Below are 20,581 nucleotides of genomic sequence, written 5' to 3'. Positions count from 1 at the left end.
TACCAAGTTTGCAATTAAGCACACCCGCTTAGGTAAAGATCGTGTTGGTTTTCCTGTTCGGCGGTCCGCAGGGAAATTAAATAACGACGTGGTCGCCAGCTTCCTAAGATACCGGGTTAGCTTTGGCTCCGACTCAAGAGCCGTGCGGTTTTGCCCAGTACAAATAAAACCGGGGTTAACTGTGATACCTAATGCACTATTCTACCCCGGCTGCTCATCGCTCGGCCTGAACTAACATTGCCATTGTTTGACTAGTACAGATCTCTTACTACCCCTGTAAACTGATCTCTTATATGCCGACGTTCGGCTTTATTACAATGGAGCGAGAGTCTAATTTTGAACTCAATCCTTTGCTCATTGTTCATTGTAAACCGTCAAGTATACAACCGGGCGAGACGAAAAGCTTCTCTATTTACGCGGAGATAAATATATTGCCTTCGCTCAGCGCTTCCTGAATATGTTCATTGCTTTTTTAAAGCCGTGACGTGACAGCGTCGTTGTGTTGATGTCGTGTACATTTTATTGCATTATTAATTGTCGCATTTTGTCTTTACAAATAAATATACATACAAACAGGATACAACAATTTTGGACATTTATATTTGCACTTCATTCTCAATTCAGTACATATATGTTCATGTTCCTATAAAAAAGTAATATCTTCTTAGTAAATAATAGCGTATGTTACGTACTTGTACTATTTAACACCTTTCGATTTATAGCCACCGACTTCAAATATACTCGTACGAGTATCAGTTGCTAGCGCATATAAAAGGGATTATACTTTATTTTATAATTTTTACAGTCGACTTTTTAATGTGTTATTTTTTTAGAAACAATAATACATGATCTGATCATATTATATTATACACTGCAACCTAAGGAACGAATACGTATTTATTATCAACGTTGAAGTTTCATATTAGCCATGACATACGGGTAGGAAACTGGAAACTTGTGCCTAGAGGTTCGACGTCGCGCAGCGTGCGGTCCCGGTGCGCTGGAAATCGCACCATTTCCGACCCGCACTGGCCGACCGCAACACGCGTCAAAGCCTTTGTGGCAACCTCCCACCACTACATATTTACCGCCACGCGAATATAGGCTCTAATTTGTAGCCGCTATGTTTATAGTTGACTGAACTTAGAGCGAGAGTAGCGGGTCCAACATAAATCGATTTGTAACCGTTAATTTTACCTTTGCCACCGAGGTTAGTATCAAAATGTATTCGGGGTTAATGCAATGTTCACAGAAGTAAAGTACGGATGCTTTAAAACCTATAAGAGTCTTTTAACCGGATTACTGTTGCAGCTTTTGCTAATTTTACGTACGGTTGCAGTCGCCATTTTCCGTGTACCTAGATAGGAAAGTTCAAAATAACGTAATTATGGTTGGCACACGTGCTGGCTAACACGGTTGGGAGGGCGATCTATTTTATCACCACGATAGTTATCCAGGCAGGTGGCGCGCGCCTATTAATATTCATACCGCCACTCTCGGCCGCGAGTCCACGAGGACCCCTTACTATTCAAAATACATTACAGCTTCAACATTTTACTAAAGCTAGATACAATTTTACAAAAAATAATCTGATCACTAGGACACTTGCCTTATTTTGTATAGGCAAACTTTATAATTTATATATAAGTAGTCGATATCTGCAAAGCAAAGTGATATTATGCTTTATACTGTTCATGCTTTAAAAATGTATTCATAACGTAAAATTTACGCATGGTTTCCATTTGGCAGCTATTATATCAATGCAAAGCTATACATAAAAAATATGCATAATTTTGGCAGAGCTTATCTGTTTTACATCCGCCCCATTTCAGACGGAAAGTACAGAACGTTAGCCGAGAATTATTATATAACACGCAAACAAATAAATCTGGGGGCTAAAAGATTTATCTGGAAGCGGAATTGTAGATTTGTATCTTGCGTGGCAACGAACAGGGAGATAAATCTGCGGTAATTAAATCTGAACGGGAACTATCTGCTGCTGACCGTACGTGCCGGCTGTTTTACTTTACAATTTGATGTTTAATCAGTTTCAATAAATATATTGTTCCATTTCACCAATTATTGTTGCGAACCGCAGAAGCGTAAAAGTTGCTTGAGATAAAATCATTTTACTGACGAAAATGTACAACGATTTAAAGTTTTGTTTAACGTTGAAACTATTCATGGAACGAATTCAATTTGCCCTTTGTACGTCAGGGCTATAACAGTTTAGGTTCTTGCTTGAAAATAACGTTAATAACGTTAATTTGAATGAAATTTAATCTATATTCGCTCGCTGGTTCTATAACAGTTTAATATAATATTTCACTTGTTAAACTTTTTGAAACTTAAAGCTCTGTTGTTTAAATTAGTTATTCAATAGTAATTATAAATTGAAAGAGTAAACGCAACTTATTGATAATTCTATTTCTTAATAAACTCCGAATTCCTTAGTTTATTTTATTAGATTTTATCAATATGATTATTAACCTTTTAACCGCCGTAGAGTGATATATAAGACATACAAAATCGGGCTCATTTCGTCGAGGTCTGGATTAATAAGACAAAACTTCGTGTAACTTCGTAGGTACCGCCTGCCACACGAGCACGCTCGATGAAAAATTCAATGGCGGTTAAAAGGTTAAAAGAGTTATGGTTAATATTATAAGTTTTAGCACCGTCACTCAGTCTAACCTTTTGGACGCCGATGACCGATATATCCGCACCGCAGGTGCAACGCCAAAGACGGATTAATCGGTCACAGACCACAGAGCAACATAGACATACGTGCATACGCATAAAGTTCAATTTCAGTTTTGACACTTCGGTGACATGGCGTACGAGTGACTGCTTTGTGTTTGACATGGCGGCGAAAAGGTTAAAATGAATCGTTTTTTCATTAGGACCACAAACTGAAACACATGGCGGACCTGCAACAGTCCGTGGTGTCGGACCCCGAGACGCGGGCACAGCTGGCAGTGCAGATGCTGCAGTGGGAAGAAAACCTGGAAAGGCTGCATTGCGAACAGTTCCGACTGAGGTGCTACATGGCCAGCTTACAGAGCGGCGAGCTACCTAACCCTAAGGTAAATTAATTATATTTTCGTTATGCTTTAAAAATAAAAAAATAATGTAAGCAATCTATGTGCCCTTAGTATTCAAAGCTAAGGACAGGATGGGTTTGATTTTGGACGTCGTTATTATAAACTAGTCCATTCTATACACATCCGAATGCTAGACGTAGGCCTTACACTAGACAGAATATTTTTTTAAGCTGCCACGTTAAAGGTTCTCAATTTTCGCATTGGTGACGCCACTTACGTTGTTGGATATTTTTAAATGTTAAAAAGGAATATAATACAATTTACTCTCAAGTTCCGAGAACCATGGTTACGATTCAAAACATGGGTAAAAATACGTATATCCCTGCTAATTGTAATTGGATCCGGATCGGGCGCAAATCCAATACGATTACAACACCGCGCGATCTAATTACAATGTATTGATTAGCCTTCTGGCATTTTGGTTCACATCGCATTCAGTTCACATAGCGACATAAAAGCTATTTAAAGCCAACAAGAGCACTCTTGCAGCATATTAAAACGTGTACGTAATCATGTTTAACATTTTCTGACAATGAGAAGGCGCGGGGCACGAAGCTTGATTAAATAAAGTTTAAATTACATTAAATCTCAGTTCAACGCACTCGCAAGCCATTTATGCGCTGTTATTTATTGGGTTTAATTGACATTTTTAACTTTCACCTAGCATTGAATTATCAAAAGGTAAGGTTGTTCAGCGGTGGAGGTGGAGTGGGCTAGTTCTGTATGGGCGAAGAAATCAAACCGCCTTGTAGTCACAATAATTATATTTTATTTAAAGCACAATTTACACGTAGTTACGTGAAAAGTATTTGTTAATACCATTCACATTGCAACAGAATTCAAAAATAGAACTTCGTTCTAGTCTTGTCTACTCTTCTATTAAAAATAAATGTATTCCTCTTGGCCCAAGAGGAACACATTTATTTTTAATTAAGACAATAGGTAAAATTTGATGACATCTTAGAGAATTATAAAAATAAGTTTTTTTTAGAATTCCGTACCCAAAGGGTAAAAACGGGAACCTATTACTAAGACTTTACTGTCTGTATATCATGAACCGTGATAGACAGACTGTTGTAGACAGTTGAAATGTTCACAGATGATGTATTTTTGTTGCCGCTATAACAACAAATATTAAAAAGTACGAAACCTTCGGTGGGCCAATCCGACTCGCACTTGTCCGGTTCTTTTTAATATTCTTCTTTACAAAAAGTTGTGTAACTAATATTTCAGTAATTTGACCTGTGGATAGTACATATTATCCTCCCGGATAGAAACAACGCAGCCATCATAATATAGTAACCCGCATTGTTTTATTTCACGCGACAGCTCGGTCCATGTCAGCGGGCCAAAATAAACCTGTGATTTGTTCAAGTTGACAGCTTGGGCAAATTTAATAGGTTTGCTGTCAAATTCGACAGTTCCTGGGCGCGGCGCGACGGAAACTGTTATACGACGACCTTTGTCACGACACATATGACGTTTTCTTTCACGATAATGACGCCCGACATAATATCGGTGACCCAATATTACAGGGTTCTATGTTTCACTTTTATCGAACTGAAATTTGAATGTTGTCATAGTGACATTAAGTCGAATCTCGACTGTCTTGAAAATGTAACATAGAACCTTGTAATATTGGGCCAGCGATGTAGTACCATAATACTTTCCTTTCAGTGACAAATTAGATTTGGCCAGCGAATATTTCTAACGTATCGTATCTTTTTCGGTTTACCAATAATTTATTCTTATAAAACCAAGGTATACTCGTAAAAGGGTTATAAAAATACAATAATTTTAATTCATCTAATATAACGCCAAATAATTAGATACGCAAGGAAGTGTTGTACCATCGCCCACACTGTTAACTGTCCATCGGTGGACCTGAGTGTTGCTGTTCGTATTCTGAAACCTATTCTATTCTCGGCTTGGAGCATTTAATAACCGGAATCGCCTTTAAGAGCTTACCCCTCTGCCAAAACCTTGCACAATTGTGCAAACTTTTATATGGACTGATGTTTATCTGACACGGCTATTTGCACGTTATGTACAAATACATTTGTTGTGCCCCTTTCCCCGCAAAAATCGGCAGACTGTTTTGTACAGAAAATGACAGCCAAGGCGTCTACAGTTACTATATCCTCTAAGATTCTCGGTAACAAATTTCAATTCAAACTAGTTATAGGTATCACGAGTTTGTGTTTAACTATGTAAGGTGGTGTTTACGCCACGCTACCACGGCTCTTAACTAGCTAACGTCACTAATTAATTAACAGCATTATCTTACACCTGCGCTACACAGATTGCTCCAAGAAACTTTGTAAGACGGAATACCGTCAGCATTACACAATATTTAACCTTTTCAACGTTCTAGTTTAAAAGTTTTATAATTAAATAGTGTCGTGTGGTTGTTTTTGATTTACATATTACACTAGGTACGATTGTAAAATCAACTGTACCATGTTGGTTAGTGAGAAAAGACTAGCGATTAGCGATTTATTTGATCTATTTTTCTTAGTGATTGTGTTTTGTGTTTTGTCAACTGGCTTACCAACAGTGTACTTATTCGTAAACAGCTAATATAAAATATATAGATACAATAATCTGCAGAGAAATTTGTCCGTCTCTGAAAATCGTGTTTGAAAAATATGTGTGTGTTTGTGTCCGGTTTATTTTCTTTTTACAGTACAATATTAGTTACTCCATATATTAATGAGCTGCAGCTGTCATAGGAATCATTCGATGCAAGAGATTGACTGCCCGATTCGAACTTTAAGATACATCAATTAATAGATCTACAAACGACATGGATTTGATATGGCAGTGTCAAATGTGACGTTTTTTCAAACAAAAACGTCACTTGACACTGACACATCTAATCCATATCGTTTCTAGATCTATTAACTCACATATCTTAAAGTTCGAATTGGGCCGATAGTTTCAAGTTGATTAATAGTATATATTGTCCACAGTCACTGCTCACACACGTGTCCCGCGGCACAAAGAGCACGCTGAACAAGCTGGGCGTGTTCACGGTGTCCTCATTCCACGCCTTCATCTGCGCGCGCTCGCCTTCGCTGCTGAATAACCTGCTGGCCGGCCGCGGCGCCACCAAGCGCAGGGCGCCGAACCTCTCGCGCTCCAACTCAGGCTCCAGCCGACGGTCTATGCAGGTATGTCATTTTTTTCCCTAGCCTATTTGAGTGTCCCACTGCTGGGCTAAGGGCTCTCCCCTTAATTTCCACGACTCCCGATTTGGCGCTTCCTCCGGCCAGTTGTTCAGGAAGCTGTCCAGGTCATCTCACCATCTCCGTTTGGGCCTTCCGCGGCCATTTATTTATTTAAAATTACTTTATTGGACTACACAAGTACAAATGGCGAGCTTAATACCTTAAAGCATTATATACTAGTCAACCAATTGGCTGACTAGTATATAATGTGATCACAAAGTCTTTGTGATAATCGGATAATAATGAGTTTCGTTTTGTGGGTGTAGTTTTTCAATAACTGAATACGATTGAAAGTATTGATTATGGTCTGTTTCCTGGTCGATTCACAGTTAGTCACTATCACGATAGTTTTGTCACAATTTCTTTAGATTTTTTTGTACCTAATATACCTACTATTAAAAAAACTTACGTTTTTATCGAAATATATTTTTTCCTAAGCAGTGGTGGCCGAGTGGATATGACGCCCGACTTTCAATCCGGAGGTCGCGGGTTCAAATCCCGGCTCGTACCAATGAGTTTTTCGGAACTTATGTACGAAATATCATTTGATATTTACCACTAGCTTTTCGGTGAAGGAAAACATCGTGAGGAAACCTGCATACATCTGCGAAGAAATTCAAAGGTGTATGTGAAGTCCCCAATCCGCATTGGGCTAGCGTGGGGACTGTAGCCCAAGCCCTCTCGCGCATGAGAGGAGGCCTGTGCTCAGCAGTGGGACGTATATAGGCTGAAATGATGATGATGATTTTTTCCTCGTACCTAGTCCAAAAAGGTTGTCACTATTTCCAAAAAATCATCTAGTAAGTTAATTTAATTCGAATGTTTTTACGCAATTCGAAAGTTGATAGTATGACATTCTACAAAACAGTATAAGTGAGTTCATATCAATTAACTAAACTTAATACAAAAACGCAAATAATGCTTCGAAGCATAAAAAGGCGGAAAATTTTAATTTTCGCTAACGTTACGTAGCAATCATTATTCAATGGAAATAAGGTTATCTTTTTGTTTGCTAGCCATAAAAGGGCAAAGTGGAATTTGTCTCCAAAAATTGAACAACTTCGTTAATTTTGCTCTCTGCCGCTTCCTAATTACGTTACGTGGGCACTACAAACGGTTGAAAACACAACGTAGAAAAGGAACGCAAATACAAGTGTTCCGGACATTTTTGTGCGGGGAATCGTGAAAATACCGACCGGTCAAAAAATCTGTTGGGCGTTGTAAGTCGACGGGGCCTAATACCCGCCGTCACGACAACGGACTATTACTCGCCGCCGCTTGGCCCTGACTGCTTGTCATTAGGCAGACCGCCCTTGTTTCTACAACAAATTGCACCTATATCTTGTTCTAAATGGGAAGGTGAAAGTTGAGCCTTGAACTTATGAGTGCAAAAAGTCATGGTTTTATATGAATTATAAGCTACTGATACTATGTAATCATGGGTATTGATGTCACTTGTTCTTATAGTCAGTGGCGGATTTGCCCTACAGCCAAGTAGGCCCGGGCCTAGGGCGGCAAGATATTAGGGGCGGCAAATTGTGACAAAATATTCGCTGATGATAGCAAAAAATAACTCAAAATGTAGTCAAAATTATGGTTGCTGAGAAAGGGGCGGCTACAGGGCCTGGGGCCTAGGGCGGCAAAGGCTGCAAATCCGCCACTACTTACTCGTAGTAGTAATTTTTTTTTCTATACTTATTTATTTTTACACAAATTTTAAAGGAAAAACGTTTACATTTAATCTCGGGAATGGAGCGTTGTATTTTGAAATACAAATTGTAATGCCCCGAAACTCGTCTTCGTTCCATCGTTATTCTCAATATTGGGGTCGCGGCCTCCACGAGAATGATTTCCCCTTTTTGCTGCTAATTGCCGTCTATCTATTGCACGCTACACAAACTGAAAAATCTGATCGTTTCTCTGTGAATTGGCCGGTTAGTTAATATTTCACAACGTTCTCCGAGTTTATTGTTTTATGCATAGCCTAGTCAAGAGTAATAAAAATAGTACACTTATTATAGTATGTCCATACAAAGTGTATCCATTGCATTACTGGCAATTTTATTTTACTCCATTTGCTAAAAGATATCAATATTCAAAAAATAACGAAGAAAAATAATAGCCATTATAAGCTTCATTTCAGCCACGCTCGTTATCGATAACGAGTGAACGCTGTCGGTCCAATAAACGTCAAAATTGCCGCGTCATATTCAGATCATTTATGCATGTTTACCTACGTACAACCTCGCCCGTTGACGGCAGATGTCACGCGACGAAGGCGAGGCTGCGGTCAGGGTGTCCTTACCAGAGGGCACGACCGCAACAGTGGGGGTCCGCGAGGGCATGACGGTGGAGGAGTTTTTGGCGGCCGCCTGCGCCCGACGCTCGCTCAACGCGCTCGAACACTTCGTCAGAGTGAAGAAACGCCGTGACATGGAGGATCACAATTACTTCGTGCCGCATCGTAGCGACCTCATTGAGACTTACGTGAGTACCCGAATAATTTTCAGGTAGAAAATCTTACACTGCTAGGGGCACGAATTTAGGATTTTACATTGCGACGCCGGAAGCTTTCGAGCTGCTTTTTCCCCGGCTCTCTGCTACGATTCGTTTTAAAACAGATTTTAAAACCTTTTTTTGTTACAACTCTATGTGTCAGGGGCTCACCCCTTTTGCCAGGGGGGCTTAGATTTTTTTTTGTGTAAAAGGATGGGTTACGATACGGGGCTAGCTCGTTTGTATCCCGCTTCGTCCTAAATAATTGACGCCGACACGGTATTGCTGGCTTCTGGAATTTAAGTTAGCATGATGAAGTGTTTATGTATTAAACGTACAAAGTCTAAATACAAAGGTATCATATTTAATGATTAAATGTTATTACATTTCACGAAAAAAAAACAACTAGGTATTATTTTCACTAAAGTAATCAAGCTTCAAGGTTAGACGGTAATGTACGATCGTAGCTCGAAACGCTTGAACAAAGTAACGACCTACGAGTAAGAAGAGATTAACTTTTGTCCCTAGCGTATTCCTGTTGTTCTCAAAACAAGGGGAGTAATTATGTTAATGATTCAGCTGCAGCCCGTGTCGACCTAATACAACGTTCAACGTTCTGTCTTAAAAATCCCTTTGTACAGATTACTTGGCATGGTGACTTGATTACGCGTAACAAATTAAATTATTCGGCTTGGGTAGGAGCACGCGCGATTTTTTTTAATTAGGTAGTAAGGGGTGCAAAAAATGTATAAAAGTGTTTTGCGACCGAGCCTCGTTTGAGTACGGTCTGACAGCCCATATATCTATTCACTCTCTGATTTTATTCACATTCTATAAGGGAGGACGGCCGATAGTTACATCAAACTCGTATTAAAATAGTCAACCGCGAAAATACCTATAGCGCATATTTTAGAACAGAGTTAATGTAGCGTAGATCAGGGTTGCTCTAATTTTTTGCGCGGACATGGGAAAGCCGTCGGCATAAATAGGGCACATTAATCACACCATAAATCAAGGTACATCGAAACAGGCGCTCGGACAGAAGCACGGCTACGAATAATCAATCACAGATAGGGTCTGCGATACATTGAAATTATTTAAACAAAATAAGGATAAAGGAATTCTTTTGACCCCTTATGCTAATGTTGGTAGCAACTGCTACGGGTTCACTTTGATTGAGGTACGACAGAAGTCGGTTTAGCAGGGTACTAATGTACTAATGTGTGTTCTCTAATTTTAGCGCAAATAAGAATGTATAATCTATAGGTACTTACATACATCTACATCTGTGTGGTAAAATATTTTCTCGAAAATATATTTTCTAAAGGGAGTTTTAAATTTCCATCTGAAGGTTTGGGGACGTGCCAATCCTCTGGGAAATACATCACACGATCCAATACATTGTGCTGTGTATTTTTGAACCAACTTGAAAAAAGTGAATTGATGGTCTTTGGCATAATTCCAGCGCAGGATATTCGGTGTAACAAACATAAATAGATGAATGATATAGGTACTTATTGGACCTAATAATACATATATAGGTATTATAAATAAGTGTACCGGTTAATGGTTATGGATTTAAAATTATAATTGTTGTTTTTTTTTAATAAGACCTTAGATCCAAAGTTTTGAAATAACTGATATTATTTTTGCATTACGTAACAGTTTTTGCGAAAAACAAAAGAGAAAATATTTCATCCCTCTAAGCTACAAATACGGGTATAAACTTGTCATATATATTCTATTGACAGCTCCGGGTCTTAATAGTAGTTACACACTAGCGAATACACTTCACCTATCCGTGTCGAGCTGACTAAAATCCCTGGCATCAATTTTCCTCTGACCTCCATGCGTCTCGGCCGTCACTTTATCTCCTGTGTAATCATGACTTTATCCTGCATTCACATTTCACTGGCGCTGACTGTCACGGGTCCCATCTTTATAGTCTGCCCATTTAGTACCTACTTCGCTACTCGAGTCAGACTCATTCGGGTCGAATCACATCGCCCCGGGCTTTTTATTTGTCGTTCTCTCGTCGTATTTCACTGTAAATGCAAACTAATTTTGTAGCGTAAGCTTTAAATGCAGAATACGAAAATTAAACTCGTATACAAAGAGCAAATAGACCTTCTCAACTCAAGCATGATGGCACAGTTTTTGGAACCGCGCGCCGAAAACGTTTAAATTCATGTAAGATTGTATTGTTTTAAATATTTAATTTTAGGGACTACAGAAATAACGCTTTCTTCTTAATTCCGTCTAATAATTAATTAACAAAGTCAGTACCTACAATATTAATCTCGTCCACCCAAAGATAAAAGTAAAATAATAAAATCGGAATTATTAGTAACGTCCAGTTAAACGTGCTTTCTGCTACTTACTTTACTCAAATTCAGGGCAAGAAAGGCTATTGTTTTTCATTTATATATTTGTGTGTGTATTTAATTCTGTATATACATAGTTATATTTTTCTAGCACTCTGCAATCTGAATGATTAACTTTATATTATTAATTTAGTTGCACACACACGAGGTAGTGGAGGTGTGCGCCAAGATCCTGTACCAAGTGGAGCTGCAAAGGAACACGCTAGAGCAGATGTGGGGCTTCAGCGTGGAGGCCGAGCTGATCGAGAACGCCGAGCGACAGGACGAGCTCTGCTGCTACGTCAGCCGAGTCGAGGATAAGAGTGTCGCCATGCAAAACGGTCAGTACTCACTATATTTTTCAAGTTTTAAAAGATGTAATCGTCTTTCGGTAGATGTCGCTATACGCCACCCCAAAAGCGTGCACATAAGGGAAGGAATGGAAATATTAGCGAGTCTCTGGTAGGCATCCGTAGCTCAATTGATTAAGAGGAACGCACGGATTGCGGAGCTTGCGGGTTCAAGTCCTGCCGGAAGCGTACATTTTTAATTTTTTCTTTTAATATGATTTTTTCCTTTTAATATAATTTTTTTCAATTTTTTTACTAATTTTTGTCTGTATATGTTGTGTTTTCCTGAACATTTCCTGAAATTAATAGTTTAAAAATAAATAAATTGCTATTTGTATCATTATACATCTTGTCTGATGGTGAAGACGGAAATGACTGTTGGAAAATAGGTAATAGGTTATAATTATATAATTGCTTCAATTGGATGTTGTTGATTCTTGATTCGGTCAAATTGTGTTTTATGAAAAACTAATTATAGCCAGCATTCTATGAATGTAGTATGATACCTTTGGATATGGTGCTTTACGCACACTAGCGTCCCGTCCCCTCCCCCTGACGCAACCCCCCCCTTTTAGCATAAATATGTCCCGGTTGAGAGTTTTTTTTGTTTTTTGGGGAAAGTATACAATATAGGAAAAAAGTGTCAATGAAAGAAATGTTCCCTATTAAATTCTAAACAAAAAAGGTTATATTCATTTTTTTGATACGACGCACCATATTGATGTTATAGCTAGATGAACTTCGACAAAATTTAACCGTTGAAAAACTTGTTGAAGTTCAATATAACATAGTACGTGACAGTACAGAAAGAAATCTTCACGGAGAATAAGCTTGCAAGCTTATTCTCCATATTAGTTTTATTTCAGTACTATCACGTACTAACTTATATTGAACTTCAACAAGTTATTGCATGAATATGGTGAGTCTTACCAAAAAGTTGTATATAACCTTTTTTGTTTAAAATTGATTAAGGATTATTTCTTACCTTGACACTTTTTTCCTAACTCTAATACTTTTCTCAAAAATAAAAAAAAACAGTAATCCGGGACATATTTCATGCTAAAAGGGGGGGTTGCGTCAGGGGGAGGGGGAGGGACGCTAGTGTGCGTAAAGCTCCATACCCTAAGGTATCATACTACATTCATAAAAGGCTGGCTATAATTAGTTTGTCTTTCCCATACATTAGAACACAATTTAACTGAATCATCTGCAATGAAAATTAAAATATGCATTAAAGTTTTGTACGAATTTTTTTTTACCTATCGTAGGTACTAAATAAATAAGGAATAAAAGTGAATTTTATTTCTTTCTCACCAATATATTTTCCATCGTGTTTCCATCATACGGGTGAAAGGTCAAGTAAGCTTACACAAACTCCGTACTCGTTAAAATATGGTGGCAAGACAAACTTGCCCTGTTTCACCGTAGGTAATCCATCTTTCAATATCTGGAACGATAAATCTCTACTCTGTAGAGTAAATTTCGACTCGACTATTTACCGTCTTTAATATTTATGGTAAATATTTTCGAGGTGTTTATTTAAATACTCTTTTTTCTTTTTTTTATATTATTTGTACCTAACTGTTTTTTAGAAAATATGTCATTTTATATAATAGCTTAAGATATTATTATATTAGCTTGTTATTTTCAAAAGTGTTGGCATGATTAACGCGTAGCAATGACAATGTTTAGGTGGTTTCAAAAAACTAGTTTCGTAACACGCTTCAACATCTACACAACTTTATCAAAGTTCGGAAAAAAATGTTAGCGAACTTTGTCCCAGTTTGTGTTTGGAGACTTTATCATGACTCAATCGTGTTAGCTAGCACTTATCCCTATGATAGAACAAACTTTTGGATCATCTTACAGAATAATAGATCTGGTTTAAACGAAATATAAAATTAGATTTATGTAATACAAGTTAAAAATACAGTTAATAAAAAAGACTGCATAAAGTTATTTTATATCCCAAATTTTATATTAAGTAAAGGAAAAATGGACAAATTTACGCTTACGGCAGGACTTGAACCTGCAACCTCCGCAATCCGTGCGTTAGCTCTAACCAATATTTTTTTTTTAATTTTTTCCTTTAATATAAAATTTGGAATATCGCTCGCAGACGTATCTGTATGTTTAAAAAAATGATTTGGTTTATATCTTTAGTACTAAGCCTGCCATAGTTTCAACCAAAGCAAAATAAAAATAACTTTATAAGGTTTTAATTCTATTTCTAACGCCCGAGCTATTTTCAATTCCAAAGCGCATCCTAGATAAGATAAAAATAAACTGTGCAGTTTATAAAACTGTTGTTGTGTCAGGTATAATCAAAGGCGACGAGATAATGGTGATCAACGGAGCGATCGTATCTGACCTAGATATGATGTACCTGGAGAGCGTGTTGCAAGAGGAACTCTCGCTCGTCATGATGATGAGGTATGTTTGCTGCAGGGATGTTGCGAATATCTCCATGCGCATCCGCGGAAATTCCGCATTATTTTCAACATCCGCATCCGCATAAAATCGATACGGAGCTTATGCAGATGCGGCTGTCGAACAAGTCGCTACAGCCGGCCTAGCCAAGGTTACAATCGCTATGGCTTCGACAGCGGAACGCTTTGTGTCTCTCTATCACTCTTCCATATTAGTGCGACAGTGACAGTTGCGTTTCGATCGCTATGGAGCGTGAGCGATTGGCATTTTGGCTACGCGGCCAGGAACGTCTTAGCGGCGGCGTAAGTGCTAGGTAATTTCGTCATTACCTATAACGAAATCATCTAGATCTAGAAAAGTCGGCCAAGTTACTGTTATTCTTGCTCAAATACTAAACTTTTCGTGTTTTTTAATAAAAATTCAAAAAAAAAATTATATTTCACCATTTTTAACAACCTAATCTTAACATCCGCATCCGCGGATGTCAGCCTTTAAATATCGACATCCGCATCCGCGGATGTCAAAAATATCTGAATCCGTAACATCCCTGGTTTTCTGTGTCTAAATACGAGACCATTTACTTTTCGATTTCCGCACGGCTGGATGTTAGTTGTCGAGTTACAGTCCATTAATCAGAAACACGCATCACGTTCTACCGTCATTTAAAACGTTTATTGAAAACAGTTGGGGTCGCCTAATGAAATGCTCTAGCTTTTAGAATGCAAAGTTTTATACTTAATCACAGTAAACATGTTTACATAACGGCTTCATTTTAAATTAAGTCCAATATGAAAAGCTCATCTCACTCTCTCGACATTACGGACTTGGTGCCAAACAATTTGCCTTTTATGCTTCTAGGCTACGGTAAATGCAAATTGCATTTAGTTCGTACTGGACAAATAGACAAAAATTGCGTCCCCAACTCGGAAGAAACCCCGATATGAATTGCGCGAGAAAAGGTTTTATATTTAAACTGCGCCGGAGGAATAGGAAGCTGGTTGCGAGGATAATAAAGCGGAAGTTAAAGTGTGGCGTGGCGCGGCAGGGCGAGTCGGGGCAGAGTGGAAAGGCTGTTCATCGGCGTTTCCCGCCCCCATACACCTGACCTTTCGCGGCCGCGACAAGTTTACTGAAGCGCTCGCTGCGACCTACATAGCCTGCAGCCCTGCCTCGCCCTGCGCTGCCCTCCGCCGCACCTGTTATAAAACAATCACCCGCTGCCGATCGCTGCGCTTAAGGGTTTCGCGGTAGTTGCAATAAACCCGTATAAGTTCTTAACGTTCCTGACAGACTTTTGACATTAAAAGTTTATGAGCCTTCGGATAAATAAATAAGTATATAAGGCAGCGTAACTGGTCGTCTAGAAAATCGTAAACGGACTATAATAATTAGCTATTTATTACTTTCCTATTAACTTTGCCCCTTTGAAATAATACCCGTTGTTTATCCGCTTACAAAACAACACAGGCAACTGTTCCTTATAAAAAGGAAGCTGCCGGCAGCACCCTTCATTTGCAAGCGTAGTTGCACTTGACAATGTTTCAGCGCACTCCGCCGCTTTGACGCACTAGAACGACAAAGATAGCGATAGCTTGCAGCGTTTAAATGGTTTACGTCGTCCTTTCTGCGTAGTATTTACTTGCGACACCTCGCGCCGCGGCGGCGCTGGCATTGTGCGTCCTGAACTGCTATTTGCAATACTCGCCGCGTATCGCTTCAAGCGCACCAGTATTAGTTCTGCCTTTGATTCCGCCTATTTAATTCAAATCTCCAGATCAAGTTGGACTAGGAATGAGCTCACAGCCGAGGCGAAATGTTTTGTAGATTTAATAGCTGCAATTGAGACTCGCCGCCTGAATTACAGACGTAACTAATGGTTCCCAACAAATGTCGTTTCGGAACAAACGCTTGCGACTTGGTGTTATTGTTGTGAGTTCTATCTTATCGCTATATCATAAAGCCGCTCCGGTTTTCAGACGGCCCTTTTGTTTTTGAATGTGGGCTGTGCCGTAAATCATTAAGTTTACTCACTGTCTAAATGTTAAATATTCTGTAGCATTTTAACCGTGAATTTTTGTCATTGTCATTTGTAATTTATATTTAGGCTGTGTTTTGGTATTTTATTTCATGTTCCTTCTACTTTCCGAATTTATATTAAATCACGATATGAGATTTATTATTCTATCATAGCAACATCGGAGCGATATGTCTAACATGTCAAATAGCTTCCCATTTTTATTTATTACAATGAATAAGACGTAGTACCTTAATAAATTATAGTACCGTTTCCGAACAACACAATGGGCAAAGTGTGATAAATAGTTTACCGTCGAGTGAGCTGAATAATAACGGGGTAAATTCGAGACGTCTCATTTATGTTAATTGTCTGCTCAATTGGATTATGTTACATTTATTAACGATGCTGGTGAGCTCATATCCGGGTGCGGCTGTGAACGTTAAGCTCAGTGCACACCAGTCAGATTAGCTTACGTTTTGTATGCCTAAAACACCATAACGCATAACGGATGCATCAGCACGTAGACTAAAACTGGATTAACAAACGCAAATGCCTCTAGTGCACACCAATTCCGCATTGATGTGGTCCTAAATCGCACATGTGTAAACAATTTGTTAAATACGTTTTATCGCACCGTCAACACAAGCTTGATGCAAGTTGAATTGAAAACAGCGACGCAAGGTGAATGTGAAAGCGCGCTATTGTCGACTTAGCTTTACGTCGTTTTGACACATGCTGTTGGCAAACATGGTGCACTGAGATGTGCATTGCGGTGCGAAAGGAGCGCAACATTGGCGCCATAATTAAATAGACACATAGATACCTAAACAATTGCGTCATTGTTTCGCTAGCAGGGTTGTTTCCTATCTACACTTAACACAACTTTAGCAATCAAATCTGCTGGTAGGAATCGTGTTGTTAACACGATAAAAATAAACAACTCTGGATTTATTGAAAAAAACTTTCAATTAAACTTGCTGTCAATCAATCTACAAGTATGACACGGGTTTTCATATCCACGTTTTAGGAGATTTATAAAATACTAGCAGACTCGATGTTTGGTATTCAAAGCTACGCTCCGGAGTATAGTCAATATTGGTATGGTTTTAAACAAACTTTATTTTGTACTAGCTTTGCCAAAAAACTAAAAGCAGCAGTAGGTATGTTTGATAAAGAACCATCTCACCATTCAACCATCAGAGCCGATTATGGAATACATGCGTAATTATTCCAGTGATAATGTAACACACTCAGTGAAGCCAGACTTAAAATTTAAATATTCAACGTATACTAATTTCCATTACGGGTGCGAATTGTACTATTTAATCTGCCTCTATAAATCTGAAATGAGGATTTCCATTGTGAATAATTGGAACGACGAAACTAAAATGTAAAATGTAAACACAAAGTCCTAATTTTAGGTTCGCCGGGTCTTGATATTTAAATAAAAAATAGTCTAAGCTTGTTTTTCATACTACTTTACTCGTAAAACAAAAATACAGAAAACAACTGTAATGTTGTTGTAACTGCTGTTGTAAGTTAAAATAGAGTTAGGCAACAGCTAACTTATTCTATTAAATATTTACTGAAAGTAAAAGTTAATTTTGTCTATGAATACTGTAGTTTTCTAATATGTACACTTGTACAGCCCAGTAAAATTATTTCGAGATTATTTCTGAACATAGAACCTTGACAACGACGCCAACTTTTCAAAACTGAAGCTATTGTTTTTTACTGATATATGAAAATATCTGATACGATTTTATTTGTAGAGCCATAAGACCGTGTCACATATTTTTGCGGCCTTCGAAGAGTAACATAGTATTTCACAGGTGACTGTACCTACACAGATAAACTTCGGTCATCCAAAGACATTTTGTACATATTGTTAAATAAATGTTTTTGTTTAATGAACATATAAGGAATCAAATTTATAAAATGATGTTTAAGTCTCATTTAGACGGTGCGAGAGCTCAGATGCGAGTTTCATTACATTGCGGTATTTGATTGGCCGGCTGAATTGGATGTAAGCAATAGTCCTCAATGTAACTAAAATCGCGTACGAGTTCGCGTGCCGTTAATCAGCCCTTATGTCCAGCTCACCGGGGTCTCTCCCAGAAGTCGTCGGCAACGTCTGCTAGGCTTCTTGGTAGAGTTGGGTTGGCAAGAATAGTGAGCAAGAATAGTGCCGCCAACCCACCACGCAAAATAGGCGCATTAATATAACGTCGAGTTGCGGAAACCAAGCCCGCGAGAACCTATAACCTATAACCTATGTCCAGGTCTTCGCGCACGGAGCCGCCCGAGCTCGCGGGCATGATGCGAGCGGCCACCGACGACATAATCGACTCGCTCGTGTGCCCGCCGCCGCCCAGCGACCCGCCTGTCATCTCCGACGACATGATCTCCGGTCTGATCGTCCCGGCACCGGCTTGGAGTGAGTACTTACTTGCAGCCTTGCTCTCATCTCAACAGAGACTGCCGTATTCGAACTTCAACATATTCACAAGAGACGACACGTACTAGATCCATTCTAAATACGTTATAGTTTAGATATCAACTAGTTCTCTTTTACAGCGCAATTCGGGCAACCAATGTCACTTTTACGTTAGATAGAGTAAGATATCTATTAGATGTGAATTGGATCTCTAAGTCATATCCTGTGGAAAATGTTCAAGAGTATCTCCAGAATCGCGCAAATGTCAAATTTGACAGGTTAGATCTTAAACATATCGTTATCCTATCTTGGTGATGACTAAAATATATCTAATAGATGTCTATTTCAAAATCCGAATCGGGCCCAGAGTCACCTACCAAACTTCGGCTTTAACCGATGAAATAAGTGAATCGTCCGTACGTTCAACATTTCTCCCGCTCGGTATCTCCAACGACATGATCTCCGGTCTGATCGTCCCGGCGCCGGCTTGGAGTGAGTACTTACTTGCAGGCTTGCTCTCAACAGGGAGTCACCTAGCAAACTTCGGCTTTAACCGACGAAATGATTTGTTCGTATGTTCAACATTTCTCCCGCTCGGTATCTCAGATGACATGATGCCCGGTCTGGCCGCGTAGCCAACGTGCCAATCGCTTACGCTCCGTAGCGATCGAAACGAAACTGTCACTGTCGCACTAATATGGAAGAGTAATAGAGAGACGCAAAGCGTTTCGTTGTCGTAGCGATAGCGATTGTCAGCTTGACTAGGTCGGCTGCTTTTGCCAGCGCCCGCCTGGAGCCATACTATCGACAGCTAAGTAAATCCAAATTTACAATATTTTTTAATTTCTAGTTCTAGATTTTTTACTGTCACAGACATTTTTAAATTGTATAATTAGAACTAAATAGTTTTAATTATATTTCCTTGTTACCGAATAATAGATATTCTAAACAAAAAACGACATTCATGAAAAGATGAGTAGGAATAGGAATCAGTGTATTTTTACGTACATTTTACAGGCCTATTCGGAATTCGAGATAATCACAAAATCTTGAGACGATATAGTAGAGATCAACTAGATCTACATTAGATATCGACTAGATGTGACTTGGATATCTAAGTCATTACTTTTCGAAATCGTTCAAGAGGACCTCCAGAATCGCGCAAACGTCAAATTTGACATATCTATCTTACAAATATCTTTAAATTCTCCGTATCGTAACTTGTTGAAGTCTAGTAGAAATCTAATTCATTTTCCGAATCGAGCCGTTAGACACTCGTATTGGAATAATTGCCACACCAAAGCTTAGTTGTTTGAGTGCTACCGACTCGCTGTGCGATTCCCTCGTTTGTTTAGAGCAAGGATGCTACGAGCTACGGTATAGCATACATAAAGTTGACTGTCAATAAAAGCTTCGCTTTGACAAGGTATAAAATACCTACAAGGCAGAAAGCAACAAACGGTTTCTGTCGGAGATAAAGTGGACACTGCTATGCACTTAATCTTTTTGAGATATTTGGAAATGTTGACGGAATATTTTCGTAACAAATTACATTTTAAACTGACCGAAATCCCAGGAAGCAAACAGCAACCGAATGGAATGTAATATTTAATATAGGTAAAGATATAGTTAAATGGAGGTACTTAAAAAATCATTGCTTTTATTGCGAGATCTCTAAAACTAAATCTAAAACTTCAATATTGTGTGCCTATATTTTGTAAACATGGACACCTACTTTAAATTTTCTAAAACTCAACTAAATTAATCTTTACAGATTATGTTCACTTAATAGTATAGAATAGACAAATGGCTTAGCCATAACTTGTAAAGGTATATACATGTATTAATATCATGTTGCAACGAGCTTTTTCTCATAAATTGATATCATTTCTTGCACCAATTTTGCAGTTCAACTGGTCGAAATATCTTGCCAACCCATTACAAAAAGATGCCAAGTTTCATAAGCTCAAGAAATAGTGTACCTTTTAAAATCTATTTTATACGTAATACGCCGTCTATCTATAGCAAGACTATGGGTTTATTTAGATTTCAAAAACTCTACTCTCTCGCATTTGCTTATTACCCTGCGAATCAGATGCACTGACATTAATATCAAATTAAGACCTAATTTTTAATATTGAATATGTCTCCTCG

At 38.6% G+C, this 20,581-nt stretch overlaps 1 protein-coding gene across 27 annotated transcripts in view; it reads left to right on the top strand.

Annotated features, from left to right (window-relative positions):
- Positions 1-20,581, top strand: part of LOC134666028 (protein still life, isoform SIF type 1) — a 156,893-nt gene that overhangs the window by 113,499 nt on the left and 22,813 nt on the right. For 26 of the 27 annotated variants that reach the window (XR_010098442.1, XR_010098443.1, XR_010098441.1 and 23 more), the window contains 6 exons: positions 2,904-3,086; positions 6,077-6,277; positions 8,597-8,821; positions 11,348-11,534; positions 13,862-13,976; positions 18,273-18,427. Coding sequence is in view for 24 of the 27 variants with exons in the window: in XM_063523127.1 (XP_063379197.1) it covers positions 2,904-3,086; positions 6,077-6,277; positions 8,597-8,821; positions 11,348-11,534; positions 13,862-13,976; positions 18,273-18,427 (1,066 nt within the window). In the remaining 3 variants the exon portion in view is untranslated. The remainder of the gene's footprint in view (positions 1-2,903; positions 3,087-6,076; positions 6,278-8,596; positions 8,822-11,347; positions 11,535-13,861; positions 13,977-18,272; positions 18,428-20,581) is intronic. The other variant, XM_063523113.1, reaches the window with a different exon arrangement.

Source organism: Cydia fagiglandana, chromosome 7, assembly GCF_963556715.1.
Source record: "Cydia fagiglandana chromosome 7, ilCydFagi1.1, whole genome shotgun sequence".
NCBI lineage: Eukaryota > Metazoa > Arthropoda > Insecta > Lepidoptera > Tortricidae > Cydia > Cydia fagiglandana.
The sequence above is the reverse complement of the archived record's forward strand: the minus strand, read 5'-3'. Positions and strand labels throughout refer to the sequence as shown.